Source organism: Coffea arabica, chromosome 8c, assembly GCF_036785885.1.
Source record: "Coffea arabica cultivar ET-39 chromosome 8c, Coffea Arabica ET-39 HiFi, whole genome shotgun sequence".
Taxonomy (NCBI): Eukaryota; Viridiplantae; Streptophyta; class Magnoliopsida; order Gentianales; family Rubiaceae; genus Coffea; species Coffea arabica.
In genome coordinates, this window is record NC_092325.1 from 8,355,950 (window position 1) to 8,380,678 (window position 24,729).

The 24,729-nt window shown below is 36.2% G+C and overlaps 2 protein-coding genes across 2 annotated transcripts; one reads left to right on the plus strand and one right to left on the minus strand.

The window, feature by feature from the left end:
• Nucleotides 1-459: 459 nt before the first annotated feature.
• LOC140013356 (uncharacterized) lies at nt 460-1,210 on the plus strand. The gene is made up of 2 exons (XM_072062621.1): nt 460-501; nt 623-1,210. The coding sequence occupies exons 1-2, from the start codon at nt 460-462 to the stop codon at nt 1,208-1,210; spliced, it is 630 nt and encodes a 209-aa protein (XP_071918722.1).
• A 19,733-nt stretch (nt 1,211-20,943) lies between these two features.
• Nucleotides 20,944-21,537, minus strand: LOC113705761 (uncharacterized). The gene has a single exon (XM_027227672.2). It carries the CDS (start codon nt 21,535-21,537, stop codon nt 20,944-20,946), a length of 594 nt encoding a protein of 197 aa, XP_027083473.2.
• Nucleotides 21,538-24,729: the final 3,192 nt, after the last annotated feature.

Consider the following 24,729-nt stretch of genomic DNA (forward strand, 5'->3'; position numbering starts at 1 on the left):
GCATTCGAGTTCACAAGGGGGCATTCTGGAGTTGAAGTAATGTACAGGAGGCTTAAACAGGTCTTGTACTGGTCATTCATGTTCAAGGATGTGGCCCATTTTGTAGCATCCTGTGACGTCTGCCAAAGAAATAAATCAAATAATATAGCGTATCCTGGCTTATTACAACCTCTATCCATACCTCAGAGGATCTAGTCAGACATCTCTATGGACTTTATCGAAGGCTTACCCCTCTCACATGGCAAGAAGGTGATCTTAGTGGTGGTCGATAGGCTCAGTAAATATGCCCACTTCATGGCTGTAGCTCATCGTTATACATCAATCTCTATTGCCCAGCTATTCATGGACCAGGTTTACAAGTTACATGGTCTTCCTCAGACCATTGTCAGTGATCGAGATCCCATCTTTCTGAGCTCCTTCTGGCAGGAAATTTTCAGGTTGCAACATGTCTAGTTGAACATGTCCTCTTCTTACCATCCTCAGAGTGATGGTCAGACGGAGGTAGTTAACAGGTGTTTAGAGAACTATTTGAGGTGCATGACTGGTGCATCCTAAAGAATGGAGTTTGTGGTTGCCAATGGCAGAGTACTAGTATAACACAAATTTCCATTCTTCTGCTAAGTTCACTCCATACGAGATCGTCTATGGGCAGCCCCCTCTTCACATTCCTTACCTACCCGAGGCCACAGCAGTTGAATCCGTGGACAGGAGCTTACAGGCAAGGGAGAAGGTCATTCACTCCTTGAGACATAATCTGTCCAAGGCTCAACATAGGATGAAGCAGTTAGCTGATAACCAAAGGTCGGAGAGGGAATTTGATGTTGGTGAGTGGGTTTATGTGAAACTTCAACCTTGCAGACAGCATTCCCTACGCTCTCACCATTGTCAGAAGCTATCCCCTCGCTACTTTAGTCCATTTCAGGTGTTGGCAAGGGTAGGATCAGTGGTGTACAAATTAGCTTTACCATCGCATGTCTGTATTCATGACACATTCCATGTTTCTTTGCTCAAGAAGAAGGTTGGCACAGGGTCCATTCAAGCCCAGATTCCTGCAGGGATTCCACACCAGGGACAGCTAATGGTGGAGCCCATTGCTGTTCTTGATAGACGTTTGGTCAAGCATGGGAGAGTTGCGGCTACTCAGGTTCTGGTTCAATGGAGTAACAGCTTTCCGGAAGATGCAACCTGGGAGTACTTGCGGGACTTGTAGCTACAGTTCCCTCATTTCAATCCTTGAGGATAAGGATTGTTTGAGAGGAGAGTATTGATACACGTGAATTGGATTACACGTGTGCATGGGGCTGCATATGCGTGCATGGGGTTGCATGTGGGTGTGCATGGGGTTTGCATGGAGTTGGTCACAGTTAGAGTTCGTTACAATTAGTTAGTAATGATTTGTAAGAATCTTATGACATCAGCAGACGTCATAAGTTTGTTAGCCGACTCTAAGTTCACCGCCTTAGCTCACTTATAAAAGGTGAAGCTGGGCATCAGTTGGATATGACTTTCATTTTGTAAAACCTGCACTTTCCATTTCTTCTGTAATCTCTCCTCTCTCCACGTTTATTCAAGTCAATAAAGTTTCTCTTGATTCTCAGATTACTTCTCTGTCAGTTTTTGTAATCCCTAGGTCAGAGATTGAGGACCTCTACTGCTCTTTGCATCAGACATAATTATATCACCTAAGATTTTAAAGGGTTTAATTAAACACTTATGATCTCGAGAGAGACGTGAGATTTAATTAAGTATAATTTAGATGTATGGAAAGATAATCTATAGTACCTTCGTGTGATATGTTCTTGACTTGTTAAGAAATTAATTGGATAATTAATTCTAATTCTGAATCAAAATTTGAAACCCTAGTCTTTGCCAATTGTTTTCTCACCTTTATTTTCTTCTTTAATTAGTTAAAATAAATCTTTTGAATATTATTATTTTTCTATAATAATTAAAATAGAGGAAATTAACTCGTCCTTGTGGGATCGACCTCTGAAATACTCTATATGATTTTATTACTACGATCAACCCTATATGCTTGTAGAAATTCGTCGATCAAGTAGTAGGAATGTGGAAACATGGTATTGTTCTTTAATCTTACAATGATTTATTTTTCTATTTTCTTTCTATTTGGTTAATAACATTAAACTTACTTTGATATTTAGTAGAATGATTGCAATTTAATAGAAAATGTGAACAAAAGCAATTAAGTGTCATAACAATTAACTAGTAATTAATTAGTTAAAGTTTGATTTGAAAGCACGTAAGATTTGCTTATTGATAGTGCTGGCAAACACTTTGGTCAATGGTAACACCAAACAATTGCAAGATAATAAAGATATTGGAAGTTGTTCACCGCAATTGTTCGTGTTCTTGCTCTGCAATGCATCAGAGGTTGCTGGCCAATAGGTGGAGCCCCGAATGGACGTATTGGTTGCAAGTTTAGGTGCATAAAGAGGCATACTCTTCGGCAATTATTCATGTAGGTTTAGTGCGTAAAGGGGCATGATATGCAGTCAGGTAGCCAAAATTTGAGCTAGGGTTTTTTGTTTTGTTTTGAGAGAAGCAGTATGGGATTGGATGAGCCCATATGTAGCTACATATATCACCATTAAGCCCTACACTCAATTAGTAGAAATTAGGACAAATCGTGAGAACCCCGGAAATTATATTTATTTTATCATATTTCTATGAGCACATTTTTTTTACTTTACTTTATTACCTTAATTTTCTAGATATTTTTATAAGTGAGTCAAGTTTTAATTCATTTTCTTGATATAAGTTAGTACATGTTAAGTGTAAGAACCCTTACTTAAAAATATAAATTCTCCTTAATCACTTGCATTTCCCTAAGACTAAATCACTTATGACATTTCTTTGCATTTGCACTACATTACCTTTTATTTGAATTGAAACATTTCCTAGACTTGGCAATTTATTTTATCTCATTAGATATACTTTGCCCAAATGTCCTTTTATTTGTGGTTGGAACTTTATATGATAGTTTAGAGGTGTTAAATAGACATTGGAACATTTGGAGTGTAGAAACTTCATTAGTCAAAGATTAAGGGAAGAAAGGGCCAAGATTGGGCCATGTGACAAAACCCTAACCATCCACCTTATTTGACCAAAGGATTAGAGGAATTTTAAACCAATTTTGCTCCATTTTATTCTCCATATAGCCGGCCATCTTGAAGCTTCTAAGGGAAGGACGAAAACTCCATCTTCTTGCTTTTTAAACCCTAACTTGATCTTGAACAAAAATCAAAAGAGAATGAACTTGAGTTAGTGAGTGAACTACCTTCTACCCTAGTGTGTGTTTCAAGCTTGGAGCTTTGGTTTTGGAGGTTTGTTTTGGTGATTCAAGCTTCACATAAGAGAGGTACATGACCCTTATATCCTAGCTTTCTTGTGTTGTATCATGTGTTTTGAGTTTTGATGGTAAACTAGGAGTTGAAAGGATGATATTTGTGGTTAACCTTCTTGAATTAAACAAGTGGTAGTAGGGTTAGTTGGTTTGCCTACCATGTATTTTATATTTTGTCTTATCCTTGTTCATGGTTTTTTCTTGAAGTATTAACATGTTTTGGACCCTTTTTGAGTTAACAATAACTCTTGGAATGATGTGTAAGTTAATTACAATGGAAGGATGGAAGTTGGTGATGCAAGTGAACTAGTGGACTATTTTTCTTTCTCTTGGCCGACTGGTTTTGTAGAGGAGGTTTCTCCTTGATTTTGTGATTCATTTGTACCTTAATTAAGCCTACGAAACTTAGCTAAACATTGGTTTAAGGTTTGGCATGAGTTGAAATGGAAATGAAGCAAGCAAAGGGGTTGTTTGGACCACTAGTGGACTGTTTTGGTTCCTTTTGCTGGCTAGACTGTTTTGGTTCTTTTAATCATTTTTGTGTATTGCATTTTGAGCTCCAATGGTACTAGATAACTTGATCCCCTGTATATGAACTTTAGAAGATTGAATCGGGAGAATTTGAGCCAAAACAAGTAAAGTTGACAAGAGGAAATAGAGTAACTTCGTTAGGGTTTTGGAGCTGATTAGAACTGAAAAATCAGCTGATTTCCCTGAATAACTGGTATTGATAGGAGACGAACTAGAGTGTGAATTTGGTGCCGTTGGAAAACCCTTCGAGTCTAGTTTTAAAATCCGCTAACGGCACTTGATTTTGACCTTCCTACAGTGAGATATATGGTCGTTTTCCCGAAATTGCACGGGCGCAACTATTTTACCTGCGAAGACCACTTTGAACTTGAATGAAAATTTTCTTTTGCTCAATTTTCTTGCACTTGTCAAACTTGTTTTCACATGGCCTTTTACTACATTTTGGGCCTAACTTACATGATGAATTGAGTAGATTTAACCACTCACTTGGCCACCTAATGAGCTCATATTTGAGTTGGAAATGAACCCAGAATGTTAACAACGTTCACTCGTTGCCCTAGGATTTGGGAAACGGAGGTGATGGTTATATGCTATATATATATGATTGATTTAGTGAGTTTTTGGCCTGGTATGTATATGCTTGAGTTGACGCTGTTTTGTGGTAAGAATGAAGCCTTGAATTGACTGGAAAAAATGGGTAAACACAAAGGAAGTGCTACTGAAAATTTGTCCGCAGGGAACCTTGGGCAGTCTTAGGAAATCTATTATATCTTGGTGTAGAAAAGTCAGAATTGAGTTCTGTTTATTGCATTTGAAATTATATTCAAAGTACTTTTTACCGTGCAAATTCCATAACTTTTCTCAATTTCTATAAATATCTGTGATTTTTCAAAGTTGACTGATTTGCCATGCCTGTTCTGTCTTTTGACTGGATGAAGCAGCAACTTGGAGTTGTAATTTGACTAACTTGTGGACTGAATCTTATAAATGTGTCTTCTGGGAAATTATAACCCTTTGAGTCTATTTTTTGATGGTATAAAGTTTATAAATTTTGGACTTAAGAAACTTGATATATGATTTTTCAAATAATGTTGCACAAAAATTGGAAAATTCTGTTCTCTTAGAACCGTTTTTACTTTCATTTCCCACTTTAAGGTTGGAGTTGGTAAATCATTTTGGGTATGGTTTATGAGTGGAATTGAGGTTTAAGTGAAAGGAAATGAAGTCTAAGAAACCTTAATTTCTTCATATATTTTGGCTTTATATTGCTAGCCTTTTTATATAATATGTGACCACAGGACTCGAGAGAGTTCAAGAGAACGAACCAAGGTTAAAGTGAAGGGTGGCAATTGATTGGTGAGTGTTCCAAGTACATGAAAATATTTACGTGGAATGTCTCCTTACTTGAATAACATGCTTACTTGATTAAAGCAATTGCTCTTGGATTGATAACTTTTGGGACAAGGATGTACTTTATCATACTCGATCATTTGTAGTTCACTTTGTGATATTGATATGAAATGAAATGCTTTGCTTGAACTTGACTTATTGGTCACTCAGGTGGTTATCCCACCGACTTACGTGTTACATGCTCATTGTTGTTAGACAATGCTAGGTACTTGATTTCTTGTCTCATAGGCAAGTGTGTACTTTATCGTACTTGACCTAACTCGACTAAATTTGTGAGATTTTGTTAAAACATGTGTTAGCCATTTTGCTACAACTGAAAAGTGGCCAGAATCTAGCCACTTTCTGGCCGGATTGTCGGACGGATTTGTGGCTGGATTTGCTGAGAAAGTTTTTAATTTCTGCAACTTTCTTCCAATTTTCTTATTTGATCAGGGTTTGTAACCACCTGATTTTCAACTATTTGGATTTGAAATACTTGAAATGCTTGAAACATGATATGTTAAACTTATTTGTGACTTGAACCTGTTTAGTCGAGCGTGCTCTTAAGTACACTCAATTGACCCGACTTGACTAAACACTTGATATCTCCTTCACGCATAAACAATTAACTTGATTTATATATGACCTGTATATTGACTTGAAATACTTGGAATATTTGAGAATGTGAATTGCTGGACATTACTTGTAACTTGATTCTAGTTAGGCGAGTGTGTCCTTATCGCGCTCGATCTTCTCTTTTTGAATGATCTTGTACTCGCTTGCACTTAATTTACCTGTACTTGTGTGAGTGCTTGTGCTTGACTTATAAGTGTTGAGCGGTAGCATGTACACACTCCATCTGAGTGGGAGTACTTTTATTCTAATTAAGTTAATTGGAGAGTTATCTCGTCGACACTAGTGCTGAGCGGTAGCATGTACCACACTCCTTTCGAGTGGGAGGTGCCTCTCATTCCGTCTCAGTACCTCTATCCTATTTTGTCGAGTGGAGTGTTATCTTCTCGACTAATTTGTCTGCTCGAATATTACCACCACTGTTTATTTCTGAATACGGAACGTTAAGTGACAACTAACGTCTCCAAGGTTTACTGTGTGAGCATTGGATAATAGCCAACGACTCCAATCTTGATTATCTAAATACTTGGCTCTATAAGCCATATCCTGAATTTACTGTATGTCTGGGACTATAAGTCCAACCCAGGGTTAGTCGGTTGAATCGAGCCACCAAGGGTTTGGTCGAGGAGATTGACGAACCTTGGGTACTTCTTAGACGTTCGGGCTAGTAGGGGGTTGATCGGTGGACGAAAATTGGTGTAAAGTGGAGATCTACGGACGTTATGCTTTCGTGATTGATGGAGAGTCAACGGATCTTGATCAAGCTACTGTGGAACTTGCTCTTGAGAGCAACCTATATCCTTTGCCCTGAATGTGTTCTTTTTTTTCTGTACCCTTTTGCATGATTTATCTGACTAATTGCTTAACTATAAATTGGGTCATGATTTATTTGAGTTTGACTTGTTTCTTGATGTCTGGGTATGCTATCTTACCTCGTACTTTACCTGTTTGGTTACTTGGAATCTCACTGGATTTTTAGCTCATTTCACGCCATTTGTTTTCCTCATAGGGATGAGAACATGAGAGGTTGAATTGAGGAAATTCTCGATTTCTTATAAGATTGTTAGTTGCTCGAGCGTGTACTTCATAGATATCTAGCCTGCTTGTTTGGTTTGATTTTTGTAAGTCTAATTCTTTGATTGTATTTATAGGTCGTGTGGATGTTAGAGGACCATGAGTGTATATGTTAAAAGTTGAAAATTCATATCGCTTTTGTTATCAAGGTTTTTATTTGAAAGTTTACATGAATTGTGACTGAGTCCTGGCGAGAGCTGGCAGGCGGTCTGTCAAACCCTTGGGTACGCTCTAGGGGGAGATGGGGCTGCCACACAAATTCTAACTTGGTTCCTTATGTTTATTTGTTTGGTTGGTAGTAAAACAATTTGACTAGTTTTGACTCCAATCATCGCAGATCAAGACATCTCTTGAAACTATAAGTTGCTTATAAAGATACTTATAGATTACTCACTGAAGAAGCACAAAATCTCTGACCCGAGCTGAGCTAGGATGGCATTCAAGCTAGGGAGTTTGCACTGGAAGCACTTGCAACCACACACACAGTCCGATGCCTAAGTTAGAATTGCCGGAAATACAAAGTGTATATGGAGGTTCTCAGTAATGAGCTTATGGTTTACCTGCAACCATTACATTGGTAAGTATTATAGAGACCAAGTGATGATGATAAGGATAAAATTAGTTAAATCTAATCTTGATCTTTAATCAACAATTTTTGTAAGTATACAGAGTTAATCGTAGTAATAAATCACTTGGAGTATCCAGAGATCAAACCCACAGGGACAAGTTAATTTTCTCTAGTTTAATTATTCTAAAAAAATAGTGAAAATTTAAATTCCAAGGTTTTTTAATTACTATCGAAGAAAGAAATTAAATAATCAAGTTAAATAAAATAAATTTGACAAAACAATATATATGAAGCAATAGGAATTGAATTGAACTTGTCAATACTATAGTATAATTATCTCTCACTTGATATTATGAGTACTTAAGGTAAATGAATGGTTGCATAATGGTCATTTGCTTGACTTTTTGAGGAATTAGCTTCAAAAGTGCACGTGTTATTTCAACATTTGAAATATTGTTGGTTGTATTTCCTATTACTTGAGGACAAGTAATGATTCAAATGTGGAAAAATTGGATAAGTGTTTATTTTGTACATTTTTATTTTATTTTATTACTTAATTTTTGGTGTGTTTTACTGATTGTAAGAGTTAAATGATTATGTTTCTAGTGAATTTTGCATTTTGTGGTTTAAGTAAGAAAAATTGCATTTCTATAGAACTAAGTGGTTAGAATTTCATGTTTTTGTAGGTTTACATGATTCAATCATCAATTGGAGTGAAGTAAGAAGATATTTGGATGATTTTCGGTGATTTGAAGTGAACATAAAGTGCAAAATGTTCAAATGATGTAATGCAATTATGAACAAGGAAGAAAAGTTTGGCTGCAGTGATACATTAATTATGGTATTCCGACTATAACTTGAGTTACACATATTGAATTGAGATGGTTCTTGAACCACTTTAAAGCTAAGACAAACTGCTACAATTTTTATGATACTTCATAATCCAATTCACAAATTTTGAGGGTCAAAAATCTGAAACACTGTCATGCATTTTTCTTGCAAAAATGGTGAAATGTCTTCTGACCTATTAGGAGTATTTTGATATTTCTCAAGCGACAGAGTTCCAAATGACATGATTCTTAATGCATTGGAAAGATTATGCAATGAATTAAAACTTTATGTTTTCTACAAGAGTTAGTTCACCTTCTATCATCAAGAAATTTGCAATTCAACTTAGTGCAAAAATAGAGCAATCTCAAAGATTCATTAGAAAAGTGCAAACTTGCAATATAATGAAAATGTGGACAAAAAATACGAATCTCACCCATGTTTTCTAGCGGTTTTGGGAAAATTGTTCAAAACGTATCTTACATTTTACAAAATAACTTTTTTCATCTTTCACTTTTAAAAGTGTAATTTTAATCCCTTACAAATTCATATTGGTTAAATTTGATCCCTACCTAAGTTTCCAACTAGTTTTTTATTGAAATCCATCACGTGCCTTGCACGTGATCATTTTTTAATGGCAAAATTATCAAATCAAATTTTATATAATCCGATCTATAGCTCCTCACATTTCATAATATGTATTGTTTCATATCTCACATTTTACAAAATGAATTTTTTCGTTCCTTACGTTTCACAAAATGAATTTTTTCATCCCTCATTAACGATGTATATAAATAGTTTTTTTAAACCCATATATATTTTTATTTGATTTTATCTGAATAGTACAAATAGCATGTAATATATCTCTATTTAATTTCATCTAAATAGGCTAATTGTAGTTGTACATATGCTATTCAATAGATTTATGCATGGGTTTAAAACTAACAATTATGTTTTAATCCCATATATATATCATTTTGATTTCACCATGTGAATCTGTTCAATATTTGTGATCTTTTCTCTTTTGGTAATAATTCATTTATTGAGTTGTATAACAAGGCAAGGCAAGCTAATTAATGGTCCTAATTCGAATTCTATAGTCATGCTAACAAATTGCAGTTTAAATTCGAAATTTCTACTTGCCACCTTTAAGACTAACAGTTGAATTACATGCCCTGTGATTATTTAAAAATTTGAAAGTACCAATCACTTACTTCTTTTTGTCATATTTTTCCTTTGTTTATTTTTCTGTCTAAGTTCAATTCGATATAAACACTTGACAATATTCAAGATTAAATGTCTTCTTTGTTTTCAATTTTCGAATAAAAGGAAATGAATATGAGTGAAAAACTAACAATTTTTTTCAACCCATCTATATATCTATTTGATTTCACCTGAATAGTATGAATAGCATGTAATATATCTCTATTGGATTTCATCTGAACAGGCTAATTGTAGCTGTATATATACTATTTGTATTATTCAAGTGAAATAAAATAAATATGTATATGGGTTTAAAAAATAAAACTATTCATACACATGGAAAAAATTTATTTTGTAAAATGTAAGGGAGGAAAAAATTAATTTTATGAAATATGAGGGACTATGGATCGGATTATTTAAAATTCGATTTGACAATTTTACCCTTAAAAAATGATCATGTACAAGGCACGTGGTGGATTCTGACAAAAAACTAGTCGAAAATCTAAGTAGGGACCAAATTTGATCAACATGAATTTGTAAGGGACATATAATTACACTTTTAAAAGTGAGGGATAAAAAAAGTCATTTTGTAAAATGTGAGGAACGTTTTGAATGATTTTCCAAGAATAGTGAAATGTCTTCTGACCTATTAGGAGTATTTTGATAATTTCTCAAGCTACAGAGTTCCAAATGACATGATTCTTAATGCATTGGAAAGATTATGCAATGAGCTATAACTTTATGTTTTATGCAAGAGTTAGTTCACCTTCTATCATTAAGAAATTTGCAGTTCAACTTGGTGCAAAAACAGAGCAATTTCAAAGATTCATTAGAAAAGTGCAAACTTGCAATATAATGAAAATGTGGACCAAAAATGCCAATCTCACTCGTGTTTTCCAGCGGTTTTTCCTCTCGTGGCTTTGCATAGACCAACTTGCTACTTATTCGCATAGTTTTTTGGACATTTTTCTATTCAAATTTCGATTGTTGCTGCTTAAGAATTTTTGAAGATTTCAACAAACAACTTTTGGGTATCTCAAGAAGCAATTAGCATGAGTTTAAACATGATTGCTTATGGCTTTAATCATCTATGAATTGGTGATGTGGCTTAAGCTTTCAAGTTATAAATTCTTAATTATCAAATCAATTAAGTCGAATTATCTCGATTTTTCGCAAGTATACGGATCAAATGAGTATAGTGATAATTAGGGTCTTTCCTATAGGGAAAATTACCAACTACTGATGATTTTCGAACTTCTTTATTATTTAGACTACTACAAATAAAGCAAGTAAATCTACACTACTAATATACAATAAAAGTAGTAAAATTGACAAGAAAAAGTGGCTTGGGTTATGGAATTCCTATCTAATTGGGCAAATGAAATAATTAGTTAAATGAGTTCATTATCTTGGCTAGTTATAGCGTAATATCCAAATATACGTGATACATGCTTTCTTTGATGTACCAACCATACCTATAACTACTTAACATCTATTAACGTGACATAAAACTAGTTATAAGTTTATTAAATTCCATGAAATTACATGGAACAAACCACTAAAACCACAGAGGTATAACCTTAATTTAGTGAGTTAACTCCCTAGGTTTAACACTTCCATAATCTAGTATTGAATCACAATGGTTATGATGAGAATATAAAGACCAAGGCCCATTCAAGCACATGGGGAATTGGAAGATTCAAGTGAAGACTAGTTGATTGCACGAATGCTTGAGTTTAGTAGGATTATTTGATTTTCCTCGTTGATTTTGGTTATTTCTCGTTTTAAAAAGTCTAGGTAATTAAGATAGTTTAATTGCGGCCCATTTGTTAGTAAGTAAGGCCCAAAATCTTTCTTAAGTATGTAGGGTAGTTTGGTCAACTTTTGGATTAGGGTTAATGCTTGTAAGGGTTATAAATAGCCCCACTTCCTCTTTGTTTGGGATCAGTTTTTGGCTATTAAATACAATTAGTGAGTTTTCACTTTCTCTTTGGCAAGAGAGTTGCCTTTGAATACTTGAGAATCTTCTCAAGTTATTCACCTGAACTTATCAATCGAGTATCTCCTTGATTGTGGCGTTCTACTACCTCCAATTTGGTTCGTTAATTCGAGTAGTGACGGGTTGAGATAATATCAAAATTGTTCGTGACTTCTAGGGATTAGTTGGGTCAAATTTCCGCTGCCTAAGCCATGGTGTTTTGGTTGTCTAGATCGGGGTTTCACATCAGGTTATTGATGAAACAACACCTTTAGATAATCACAACTAATGGTAGCAAGTTAATTATGATTATAACAACAAAGTGTTAAATAACATGCTCAAGAAATAAGCTTAAATAACCATGAAAACTTTACATAACAATCATAGAAGTTAATCCATTCCCTAGGTATAAAAACTAGCAAAACATGAAAGATAAGAAAACAAGAACCAAACTTGTATATTCACTAAACATGAGAATCAATCCAAGAAATACAGTGATAGAAAAGATGTCACCCATGTTATTTACGCCCCAATTCTCCATCTTCATCCTCATGTTCATCTATATCTAGCTACATACAAGATTTGGATGAAACTATCTATACTAAGATATACTACACTAATGAACTACGAAATTCTAGTGAAAACTATATCTTGTGTAGTTTTTCTAGACTCCAAAGCTATGCAAATAAGCTCTCCAAGGCCTCTATTTATAGATAAACTCAAACTCAAAATGAGTTGTTAAAGTTGATGCAAGTTGTGTCTTGAAATCACCAAAAGTTGATTCTACAAGTTTTCATGATTTCTTGGACAGTTCCCACCAAAATTTGATAAGAGAAATGGTCCAAAAATGTGGTGTGAACATGCTGCAAGAGCAAGTTGCAAAGCCAAACTCGGGTATCCACAAAGTGATTCGTTAGCCTTACCTCGCGGATCTCCTTCCTTTGCAGGTTTGCACTTTTTACTCAATTGTCAATATTGCTCTGTTTTTGCATCAATTTTAATTGCAATTTTCTTGATTATGGAAGCCAAATTAGTTCTTGCGTAAAAGTTGTATCTGTGACGCCCCCACTTCTCCCTAAGGCGAACCAAAAGGTATCCGCGGGACGCCTGCCCAGCTCTCACCAGGACTCAAGCAATTTCCATCCAAACTTAATACAATACTAGACGTTACGATTAAATATCATAAATACAATCAGTGCGTAAGCATTCAAGCTTATCAATATTCAACATCTGCCCAATCATTACATCAGAATCTCGAAATACATCAATATTCAATATATATATATATATATATATATATATATCAATCACAAGTCTAGCCCCAAAGTGCAACGGAAACCCTAAAAACAAGAGTACGCCAAGAGGGGTTTCTCCAACATTTCTCCGAGATTCGGTCCTGTTAAGGAAAACAAATCTACAGGGTGAGCTGAACGCTTGTGAGGCCAAGAACACACATGCAAGCACTTTGTTCAAATAGCAATCCCAAATTTAATAAATAAAACCATGTCCTTTCAATAATCAATCATTCGAACAGGAAAAGTAATCAGAAACAATTCAAGGATATAGTAGCTCTCAGGAGCTAAGTTCCACTCGATCTGCCGATGTCATTCGTATACCTTCCCGCGTTGACCCTCCTGTCAACCGGGTCGGTATTTCCATTTCCGTAGATCACCACTTACTTCCCTCCGTCCACCGTACACCTCAAGGGCCCACAAGTCATTTATAAGGCGATACTCCACGAGTATGCCAAGCAAGACCTCTCATTAGGTCGAGCTTATATATATCTCATGGCTCGCCCAAGTCCCCGACCAAGCCCATTGCCTGCTCGAGTCTAAAGTTGGCCTATGAGTTTGGGCGTCCCCCATTCATTTGAAAGTCGAGGAGGTTCACTCCAACGACATATGTAATCATAACATAACATTGCATTTCATTCATTCATTCAATACATTTCATTCATTCAATACATTTCAATCATTCATTTGAAATTAGAACGAGTGCGATAAAGTACGCACCCGCCCTTATTTTTAAAACTTCCAACAATTACCACAAATAAGCAAGTATCGAAGATTCACACATTTGACACTCACTGAGCAATTCAATAAGAATTATTTTCTGGGAGTTCAAGTGTCCACGGTGAGATCCTCTTGAAGGTCTCCTTGCGCGCCTAGCAATTAATAGCGGATAATGACACAATTAACCCACTTATCAAGGAAGATTGTACTCTAGTACAATCTAAAGATTATTTCACAAAAGGAACCTCAATTACTCGTAAATCGAGGTTCAGCTTGCCTTTTATTATGTACAATATTATTTGAGTTTTTATCATGAAAATCGAGGGCAAAACGTTTGAATAATACTAAGAGAATTAAGAGTTTTGGAAAAACTCCTTTGCCTTGGAAATTGAGAAATTTCAGTTTTATCCTAAATCTTTGAAAATTCGTATCTCTCTCGATATAAGCCCAAAACTAGAAAACTTTATGCCGTTGGAAACCTTTTGGAAGTGCTAAAAGTTCTTAGAAGACACCTTTCCATGAATCTAAGTGGAAAGTACTCAAAAATGAGCTTGAAGGTACAGGCTCGGCGTACAAGGCAGAATTAAGTTGGATTTCGGCCAATTTTGAAAATTCGGCATGATTCACACGTTGCAAACCAGCCTCTGAAATTTGTCACTCAATTATAGTTGCAAGTGAGGTTTATAACAAAATAATCGGATCAAGAATCGGAGTTTCGAGTACCGAGATACGGTGGCTCAAAGTTGGGGAAATTCAAGACTGGAGAAGAATTTCCAGATTTGAACCTCCAACACTAGAAATTTAATTAGGTATCGAAACGAACTTGGATTGGTACCAAAATTGGCAGTATTTTACTCCTATATGAAAGGTACCGCTCTATCAAATTTCAGGGAAAAATACCTTCGGAAAGATAGTTAATTAGTCAACCAAAGTTCAGGAAAAATTCTAAGGCAATCTGCCTTTTGACTTTCATTTCCCAATTCCAAATCGTTTAACCAAGAAATCTATCCAACCATGGTTCATTGGTGAAATAAGGGTCTAAGATACATCCATGATACCTTTGGTATTGGTTTAGCATCAAAATTTCAATTAACAAGTTCACTCCAAGATCTTGTTCCAAACCAGTCCAAATATTAAGGTTTTTCCAAAACAGGGCAGTCCTCTTGTTTTGGTCACAATTCAGTCAATTTAACTCAGAATCGAGCATGGATTATGCCGTTGGAAAATACATTCATAGGGCTAAAATATCACAGAAGAAATCGTTCCAAAATTTGGCACCCATCTGGTTCAAAATCGGGCATCAAGTTGCTGCCTGAACACTTCATTCCAGATGAACAGAGCAACAGGACAGCGAACTTAAAACATTTGGTTCGGCTTGCTCACAAAGAATCAGAATGTGCATTATATACCAAATTAAATCCAGGAATGTCTAGTTTCAAACGCCACTGACAGCACTTGATTTCGACATCCGAGGACAGAGTTATGGCCGAAATACTACCGCTGGTCAGAGCCATACGGGAACAGTTTCCAGATTTGCTAGTTTCACAAAAAAATTCATTTGCCCAACCAAACCTCAATATTTTCCAATGAAATTTTTCACACATCTAATACGTCATATAAACATTAGATTCAAGCCATTAGATCATTTAAAATTGGTCTTAAAATGGCCGAACAAGGCAGGGGTAAAATCGGAAACTTTTGCTTCTTGCACCCAATGAAGTTTCTATCAATTACACACCATGAATCCATCATTTTAACCACTAAACCAACAATATATATCCACTATCAATCATCAAATCAGCAACAACCCAAGAGTGGGAGTTCATAGAGCCCACTTTCACATTTTTCCAACAATATCAAGTCATCTACTTACATGCAAGTACTTAGAGATGCATATCTACTACTATAAATCAAGTTTAAGGTGATGGATCATGTTATACCTTCTTAGTGTACTAGATCAGAATTTTTGGCCCTCAAAATGCTCCAAGAAACCGTGAAAATGCAGCCCTTTAGCTAGCTAAATCCAACCTCCAAGTAGTTTGCTAGATGATCTCCAAGTTTGGTGAAGATTGATTGAAGTTTTGTGGTTGATTTGGTGAAGAAATTTTTGAAGCAAGGGAGTTAGAGAGAGGGAGAAGGCTGGTCGGCACTATGGGAGAGAAGAGAGAGTGAAATATGATCAATTCTAGCTTCCAAGGGAAGATTAAAATGAGTGGTGCAAATTCACTCCAAGGTCAACTCTTATTAAGGCTCGTTTGGTGCGTTTAGGGCTCGATTTTCTCGCGCGTTTGGTTCACTAGTGCATTGAACCTCCAATGCATTTATATTCATGTAAGTATTATTCACTCTTAATTGTCCCGAAATAAGGGTCTAAGGTCCCTCAAATAAAGTCGCGCGTGTGAAAACGCGTACCGTCAATTTTAACGCTATAACGCGAAACTTCCGAGAAATTCTTATAACGACTGCACCACTAACTATCACTTAAGTATTTATTCATAAGATTACCTATTTTAGGACCATAGTACAAGTCTCCAATATTCCAAGCTTATTGTGCTCCTACGCGGATAAAATCTCCAAGCACTATTCACTGTTCTCGCTAAACGCGCTCCCGAAAATTAATTCTTGAAACAAGTCACTTTAAAAAATATAACGAAGCTATATTTCCACGTAATTAGGTTCAATAGGTCTAGAAAATAATACTCGGAATAAATGAACAAGTAAATAATTAAATAAGCTCAAATTAGGGTTTTAATAGGAGTTTTACGAGTCCCCACATGAGTCGAGTATTAACTCCTCAAATCTCCAATAAATTTGTATCCATGCGTCTTTTGGAAAACTATCCACGCGTGAGTAGTATATGCTCACTTAGAACTTATTCACCTTTAATTCTCGATTAACTTTTCTTAATCTGCTATTGTCCGTTCTTAATTTCCCCAGGATAATCATACTCTCGAATACAATATCACCTTGAAACACTCGTGTTCATTATTTCTCACTTAAACAATCCTCCGAAAATTGAAGTTGTTAACGGGACGTTTTAAAAGCATAATGACGACATTATTCCATACGAATGGATTTAAAATGGTCGTAATAAATTATTTGGAAAAAATAGGTGGATAAATACTTAATTAAACCATTAATATTCGATAAAATAAGAAATTTTTCGGGTCCTCACAGTATCGCTTTGAATTAGCTTTCCAATATATCAAGAATCATCTCATTTAGATGTCTGTAGATATAGAAATGATCAAAATATCCTTGATTGGTCAATCTTTTATTTCAACTTTCGATAGAAAAAATGCATGACTGCATTTCAACTTTTTGACCAGGAAAACTAATGAAGTAGACTTTGATGTCTTATAGAAAATATAGAGCTATATCTTAACTTCAAAATGACTTAAGAATCACCTCAATCCAATACTTATAACTCAAGATATCACCGAAATATGAAAAGGTGTTAAAGCTATCAAACTTCTCTTCTTTGATGCTTGATTGCATTTCACACTTTGAACATTTTGCACATCATATTAACTTCAAATCACTTCAAATCATCAATAATCTTCCAAATATATTCTCAATTCATTTTATTTGATGATTGAATCATTAAACCTACAAAAACATGAAGTTTTCACCATTTGAATGTATAGAAATGCAATTTTTAACACTTAAACCACAAAATGCATAATTCACTAGAAACTTAGTTAATTAGTTATAAAAATGACTAAAACACCCCAAAACCAAATAATAAAATACCCTAAAAACACGTAAATACATACTTGCCAATAGGGGTCTTGAAGACGCGTTTTCATAACTAAGGAGGCTAGGAAAACACTACACAAAATGTAGTCTTTCACTAGAACTTCTTAGTTCATTAGTTTAGTGTAGAATTAGTATAGTTTTCATCCATTCTTATAATAGCTAAACATAGATGAAGATCGAGGATTAAAGGTGAAGAGATTGATGCTCACAAGTGACAGAGGGTTTAATCTCTTCAACTCTTTACTTCTTGGATCTGAATATCATATTTAGTAATAGTACAAGTTTGGTATTTGCTTTTATGTTTTGTTAGTTTACACCTAAGAGGTGTGGATGAACTTGCTATGCTTGTTATCTGAAGTTTTCTTAGCAATTAGATGTTCAAATTTTGAACACGTTATTTAGCACTTTTACTATTATAATCATGATTAATTGGCCACTAATTTTGATTATTTAAAGGTATTATTTTATCAATAAAAGTTGTGATCTAATACTAGTTCATAAAAGTGTTAAATTTAGGAAATATTCTCATGAAAGTAGGAAAACACCTTTGTGAGTTTAACCAAGTAATTTCATATAATCAAATGAATTTATAACTCGCTCCACCATCACAAAATGTAGGCGGGGATTAGTTATAGGTATGGTTAGTACATTAGCAAAAGTGAGTATAATGTGCATTAGAAAATTATGCCATGACTTATCCAAGTAATAACACTCATTTAACTGGTAATTTTCACTTGCAAGAATAGATAGGAATTTCATAACCATGGCACATTTTCTTATTATTTTTACTACCTTTGTTGCACATCCATAGTTTGGATTTAATTCCTTTATTTATGATAGTCTAAATAATAGAGAAGTTCGAATCATGCTAGTAAATGATAATTTTCCTTGTAGGATCGACACTCAAATATTCCTTATACTCGTGTATGACCTATGCATTTACTGTAATGAAAATTTGAATTATATTTAAAACTTGATAATAATTAAAGTTTAAACTTCGCACGCATGAGCAACTACCCTTAATTGGCTTCTCAAGCAATGCCTAACAAGAGGCGTTGTCATGGTCACTTTATATATTTACTAGTTTTTTTCAGCCTCACGCGATGCGTGAGGATGCCCTGGGTCTATGTTAAACAAGATCAAATGAAGGCAAGTGAATTAATATAAAATGGTTATATATTAAATACATGATGGGTGCTAGTAACTATGGGAAATTTGACTTTAGGTAAATTGGTTATTGTCGTTATTCATTTACTCAATTTATTTATGAAGCTAAAGAGATTTTTGTACCTACTGGACTTGGACTACTAATGATCTCTTCACCGCCCACTCACCAGGGAAGCTGAAGTGATTACAATTATACAATGAAGATACAAATACATGTTTGAACTCTAAACTCACTGCCTAAATTGCTAGGACACTTGGTAAAGAAAGCCAAAAAAAGAATGAGAGGAAACAAGGCCGAAATTGCTGACTGCCAAAATTGCTCCCATCCAAGAATCCCACATGGACAGCAGTGAATTTCCAGTAAAACCACTACCACCCAATGCCAAAAGACCCAAAAACCCCTCAAGCTCACAACAATCACAGGATAACCAGACCATTAGGCACTGTTCACAAGCGATTCGCATTTTATATATGTAAGATATATAGAAACATGCATATGAACTATTGCATGAAATCAGTCAGAGAACCAATGACCTTGTTTCCTTGGCTTAGATGAGAGCGAGCACAAACCATTCTTTTTACAATTACCTAATCAACCAAGAAAAAGATCATTAATTGGATGGGATCTCTTGTCGTTTTACCTTCAATCTCTACTTTCACCATGCCGTAGAAGTGATTAACTTGTGCTAGGTTAAACGAGTATAGCTAACAAATACAATTTTGTAAAATACAGGATGACATCACTTGGTGTAACTAAATATACCCAACAAAGACGATACACATTCATATTAAATGAAAGAAATTTGACGGACAAATAGGCCTTTTATTGAGGCCAAAACCAAACTTAAAATGCGTAATCAATGCATTAGACAAATCCCTGTATATACATCATATGCACTCAATTGTTCTGCAAATTCTTTCAAGTGGGACAAAACATAAAAACTGATCACCAGAAAAACCATAATCATGCGGCGAGATGTCCATAGCAAGTCTAACAATGGCTCCTATTTCACCACAGTTGAAACCTATAAAATATCTCTAAAATTTTTAACGCCCTTTGGTGAACCATTGCAATGATTTGAACAAACATTCTGACTCATTAGGCCTCTTATTATAAGGGAAAAATGGTCAACAGGCAGAAATAAATCAAAGAGTTCACCTCGCAAAATTATGGAACCTGAAGCTTTTAATTGGAAGAAGAAATTGCTTTTGAGATGGCTTGCTCACAAGATCAGCTAGGTGAGAGTGTGAAGACTTCACCATGCAATACCGCCAAATCCAGGTCTTCAATTGGAGAAAGAAACACATCCAATATGTTGTTTTTCAGATGGCTTTCTCTCAAGATTACATAGGCAAGAGACCTTTGTATAGCTCCCACATACCGCTTTGGACACCACCCACCGCCCACTCACCAGGGGAGCTGAAGCAACTACAATTATACAATGAAGATACAAATACACGTCTAAACTCTGAACTCACTGTCTAAATTGCTTGGACACCTGGTAAAGAAAGCCAAGAAAAGAATGAGAGGAAACAAGGCCGAAATTGCTGACTGCCAAAATTGCTCCCATCCAAGAATCCCATGCGGACAGCAGTGAATTTCCAGCAAAACCACTGCCACCCAATGCCAAAAGACCCAAAAACCCCTCAAGCTCACAACAATCACAGGATAACTGGACCATCAGGCACTGTTCACAAGCGATTCGCGTTTTATATATGTAAGATATATAGAAACATGCATATGAACTATTGCATGAAATCAATCAGAGAACCAATGACCTTATTTCCTTGGCTTAGATGAGAACGAACACAAACCATCCTTTTTTTTCCTTGTTATTCATTTTTCTAAATTCTTGTTATGGTATAGAACCAGATTTCAGCAATGGTGACAGATTATGTTCAGCAGCAGTAAACTAGTGCTAACAAAAAATTGAATGGAACAGGAAAATGGGGAAAGTAATGAACTCAGCTTCTCATTAATAACTTGAATAATCAATCACATAAATAGAAACAAAGGATTCAGAGTGAAGGGGAAAGAATGAAGGAAAATGTGAAAGGGAAAGGAGGGAGATTGGCCGAGCCAAATCTCCTTTTAGAACCAATTGGAAAAAATGACAAAACTTAGCTATCACTAGGATCTTATCAGCCTTTTATGGCCATTTCCGGACTAACTAACTTCTAAACAAGCCAATAAGGTAAGGACACGTGGGATTCTAGAATAATCAACTCCACTTGCTCATAACAGAAGCATGATTCTGTTGTGCTAAGAAAAGGCGTGGTTTTTAAGACGCGCCTTCTCCTTCCTTTAAGCTGGTCGACCACGCCTTCTTTGTAATCTAGAACACGCCTTCTTCTTTCTTCAAGCTGGACTGGAAGATCTTCCTGCAATTCCTTTACACTCCATGACAAAGCCTCTCCCTTTTAAAAAATCTTGTCCTCAAGATTGGAACTGAGGGAACTGCTTCTCAATTTCTTTTACAAATTCCCATGTTGCCTCTGCTGGATCTGTTCCCCACCAATGAATTAGCCATTGCACTGCAGCTGCATTCATTTTCTTAACAATTCTTCTGTCTAACACTGCAACTGGTTCGACCCTTAAGTGCCCCCTTCCATCAACCTCTGGTAGCTGCAAAACAGGTGTAATCTGGTCCCCAACCTTCTTCTTTAGTAGAGAGACATCTAAAACAGGATGGATCTTGGAACCAATTAGTAACTGCAACCTGTATGCAACCTCCCTAACCTTCTCTATCACCTCATAAGGTCCATAGTAACGAGCTAATAACTTAGTGTTGCCCCTTATAGCCATTGAACTTTGCCTGTAAGGCTGTAATCTCAAATATACCCAATCTCCAACTTCAAACTTTCTCTCACTTCTCCTCTCATCAGCATACTTTTTCATTCTCTCTTGAGCCAGCTTCAGATTTTGTTTCAGTGTAGTGTCAACCTTATGCCTTTCCCTCAAGTAGTCCCCAACTATAGCTACCTTGGCCTGAGTGTATGGTCTTAGAGCTAGTTGGGGGTGCCTGCCCATATAAAGCCTCAAAGGGGGTCGTTTGGATGGCTGTGTGGTAATTGGTGTTATACCACCACTCTGCCATGGTCAACCAATAATTCCATTTCTTTGGTTCTAAATGTGAAAAGCATCTGAGGTACATCTCTAGTACCTGATTTACTTTTTCAGTCTGGCCATCAGGCTGTGGAGGTAAGCTGTACTGAGGTCCAGCTTAGCTCCCAACAGTGTAAACAGTTCACTCCAGAATTGACTGGTGAAGATCCTATCCCTGTCTGATAGCATACTCTGGGGTACTTCATGTAACATGACTACTCCATCCAGGAATATTTTTGCAATCTTTGGGGCATCAAAAGGATGTGAGATGCTCAGGAAGTGACCATACTTTGTATACCTGTCCACTACTACCATAATAGTATCCTTCCCTTTAGAATTAGGCAATCCCTCAATTAAATCCATAGTGACATGGCTCCAGGGGTTCTGTGGAACTGGTAGGGGTTGCAGGAGCCCTGGATAGGACACATGCTCATCCTTGCATTTCTTATAGACATCACACTTCAATATTGCTGTCTTAATGTCTTTGTACATGCCTGGCCAGTAGAATAATTGCTTGGCTCTCATGAAGCTTGCTTGTATGCCAGAATGCCCCCCAACTGTGAGTCATGCAGTGTGCTGATCAGCTTCTTCCTTATCTCTCCTCCAGATCCCACAGCCACTTTCCCCTTGAACTTCAATACACCATTTTGGTATCTGAGGTTGGAATTTGGTATGGTTTCAATAGCACTTCTCTAATGTTGTTCTGTGCCCAGTCATCCCCTTGGTAGCTGCTAATCACCTCTTTGATCCATTCTAGTACTGTGGTGGTTATTGCAGTACACACCAAGCCTGGATCACCTCTCCTGAATAAGGCATCTGCTACCACATTCTCCTTACCTTTCCTGTAGTGGATCTCATAGCTCAGCCCCATGAGCTTAGTTAACCATTTCTGTTGTAGGTGGGTGGTAATCCTTTGCTTCAACAGGTACTACAAGCTCTGATGATCAGTGTTAATGATGAAGTGCTGACCCTCCAGGTAATGCCTCCACTTGGAGACTGCTGTAACCAGAGCCAGTAGCTTTTTCTCATAGATAGATAGTCTCATATTCCTTGGCCCTAACCCTTGACTGATATAGGCTAATGGTCTTCTATTCTACATCAGTACTGTAGACACCAAAATTTTAGTGTAATTTACATTTACTATTTTGTCTTAATTTGTCGTGTTAAGTTTTATTTCATTTTTTAGTTTTTTTTAGTTTTTATTTTTATTATTTTTATTTGTAAGTTTTTAGCATAGAATTTCTCAAGAAAAAGAAAAAGCATTCAAAAAATTATGTTTTAGTTGTTTTGGTTTAAATTCAATGTTTTCTTGGAAAAATATGAATCAAAAGAAAAAAAAAGAAAAAGAAAAGAAAAGAAAAATGAAAATTGCAAATTTGTTGTTTTTAGTTTGTTTATTTTTGTCCAATATTACTTAAATTGTGGTTTTTTTTATTAGTATTAAGTTATTAGTTAAAAAAAACCCTCAAAAACATGCATGCGGCAGATGCATGCCCATCGGAGGGCCCTAGGAGGCCCCGAAAAACCTCCACTCTCATCCTCACCTTTCAGGTGAGGGTTTGAGAGTAGGTGTTGGGTATAAATAGAAAAGAAAGACGCAGCAAGAGGGAGGGGGGACTGATGACGGCTGGGTTAAGGGATAGCTAGAAGAAAAATCGAGGGAGTAGAGAAGAAAAAGGGAGAGGATACGAGGAGGATTTTTCTTGGGGACGGCTGCAAAACTAAGAGAGATTACAGAGAGTTGAATAGAAAGAGCAGAGCAGTGAATGACGGCTAGATAGGTTTCTGAGAGAGAAAACCGAGAATAGGAGAGGGCCGAGAGTGAGCGAGAGTTTTTCTGGTTGAAAGGGAAGTGAGAGAGAGAGAGGGTTAGGAAGTTTGACGGCTGAGTTTGAGGGGTGGTTTGGAGGCGAGCCGAAAACAGAGAGAGAGAGAACGATCGGGCAAGGAAACAGAGCATTCCAGTGACGACAGAGGAACGAATCAACAGCAGCGAAGGAGGAAGACGAGAAGCAGAGGAGGAATCTTATCAACGGGAAACTAAAGAGAAAGCCAGCAAGGGAAATTACAGGAGCTGAGGTAGAGACCGAGGCTTTCATTTTCTTTCTTCTCCATCGCCTTCGGCAAATCTGCACCAAGGTACTTCAGTCATAAACTTACGCCAAGATTGGATTTTTATGTCGTTAATGTTTGATTTATGGTTGATGAACGCATGGACAATAGTTTGGGAGTCCTCGGTGGTGTTTTTTTTATCATGAATTTAAGATGCCTTTGTTTGGTTTTCATGGCTGATGTTCATGACAAGCAAGCCCAGCAAAATTGTAGATTTTTCTTTCCCTTTATCAGAATTGCATGACTTTCTAATTTGTTTTGTTTTTAAGATGCTTGCGTTTTGGGTTTCAGATTTTGTTTTCAATCTGTTTGGTTTCTGTAAAGAATAAGGGGTTGAGGATTACGTTGTTTAGGCTGCAAAATGATAGATTCGGTTCGGGTTTCATAAGAATATAAACGAATGGGCTGAGCTGCATTTTTTTTTGCCGCAAAACAGAAAGTTCCTGCATTTCTCTTTGCTGTTTTCTTTTCTACCACGGCTCACTGAGTTTTGGTCATCCAATTTGCTGGTTGATCTGATATTGGAAAAGGTCTGATGTTTGCTGGTTTGAGTGAGGAAGCTAAAAATTTTCTTTGGGTCTTGATGATACCACCGCTGGTTTCATCCGTAGTCAGCTGCATTTTCCCGTGTGTCTTTCATGTTTTTTGTTGCTTGGGTTTTCCGTGTCTGCTCAATGAATTTTCTCACTCAAGTTGCATGCTTAATATTGTTAAAGGGAAGAAATGGAATGATTTGGTGTTGGGTTTGTGTGTTTGGGTCTAAAAATACTTGAGCTATGATCGAAAGCTTGTTAAAAAACAGATTTCTGATTGCCGAAAGTCGCATGAAGCTGCTTTAGCTTTCATGTCTTTGATTTCTGTAACAATCCACAAGCTGGATTTTCTTACCTTGTTTGCATGCCGAATCTTGTGCCAATCATGGTTGTAGAGCATTTGATGAGGTTTGGGATTTTTTCTTGTTGGTAAATTTTGCCACTTCTCTGGTTTGATCACAAGCTGCAAAAT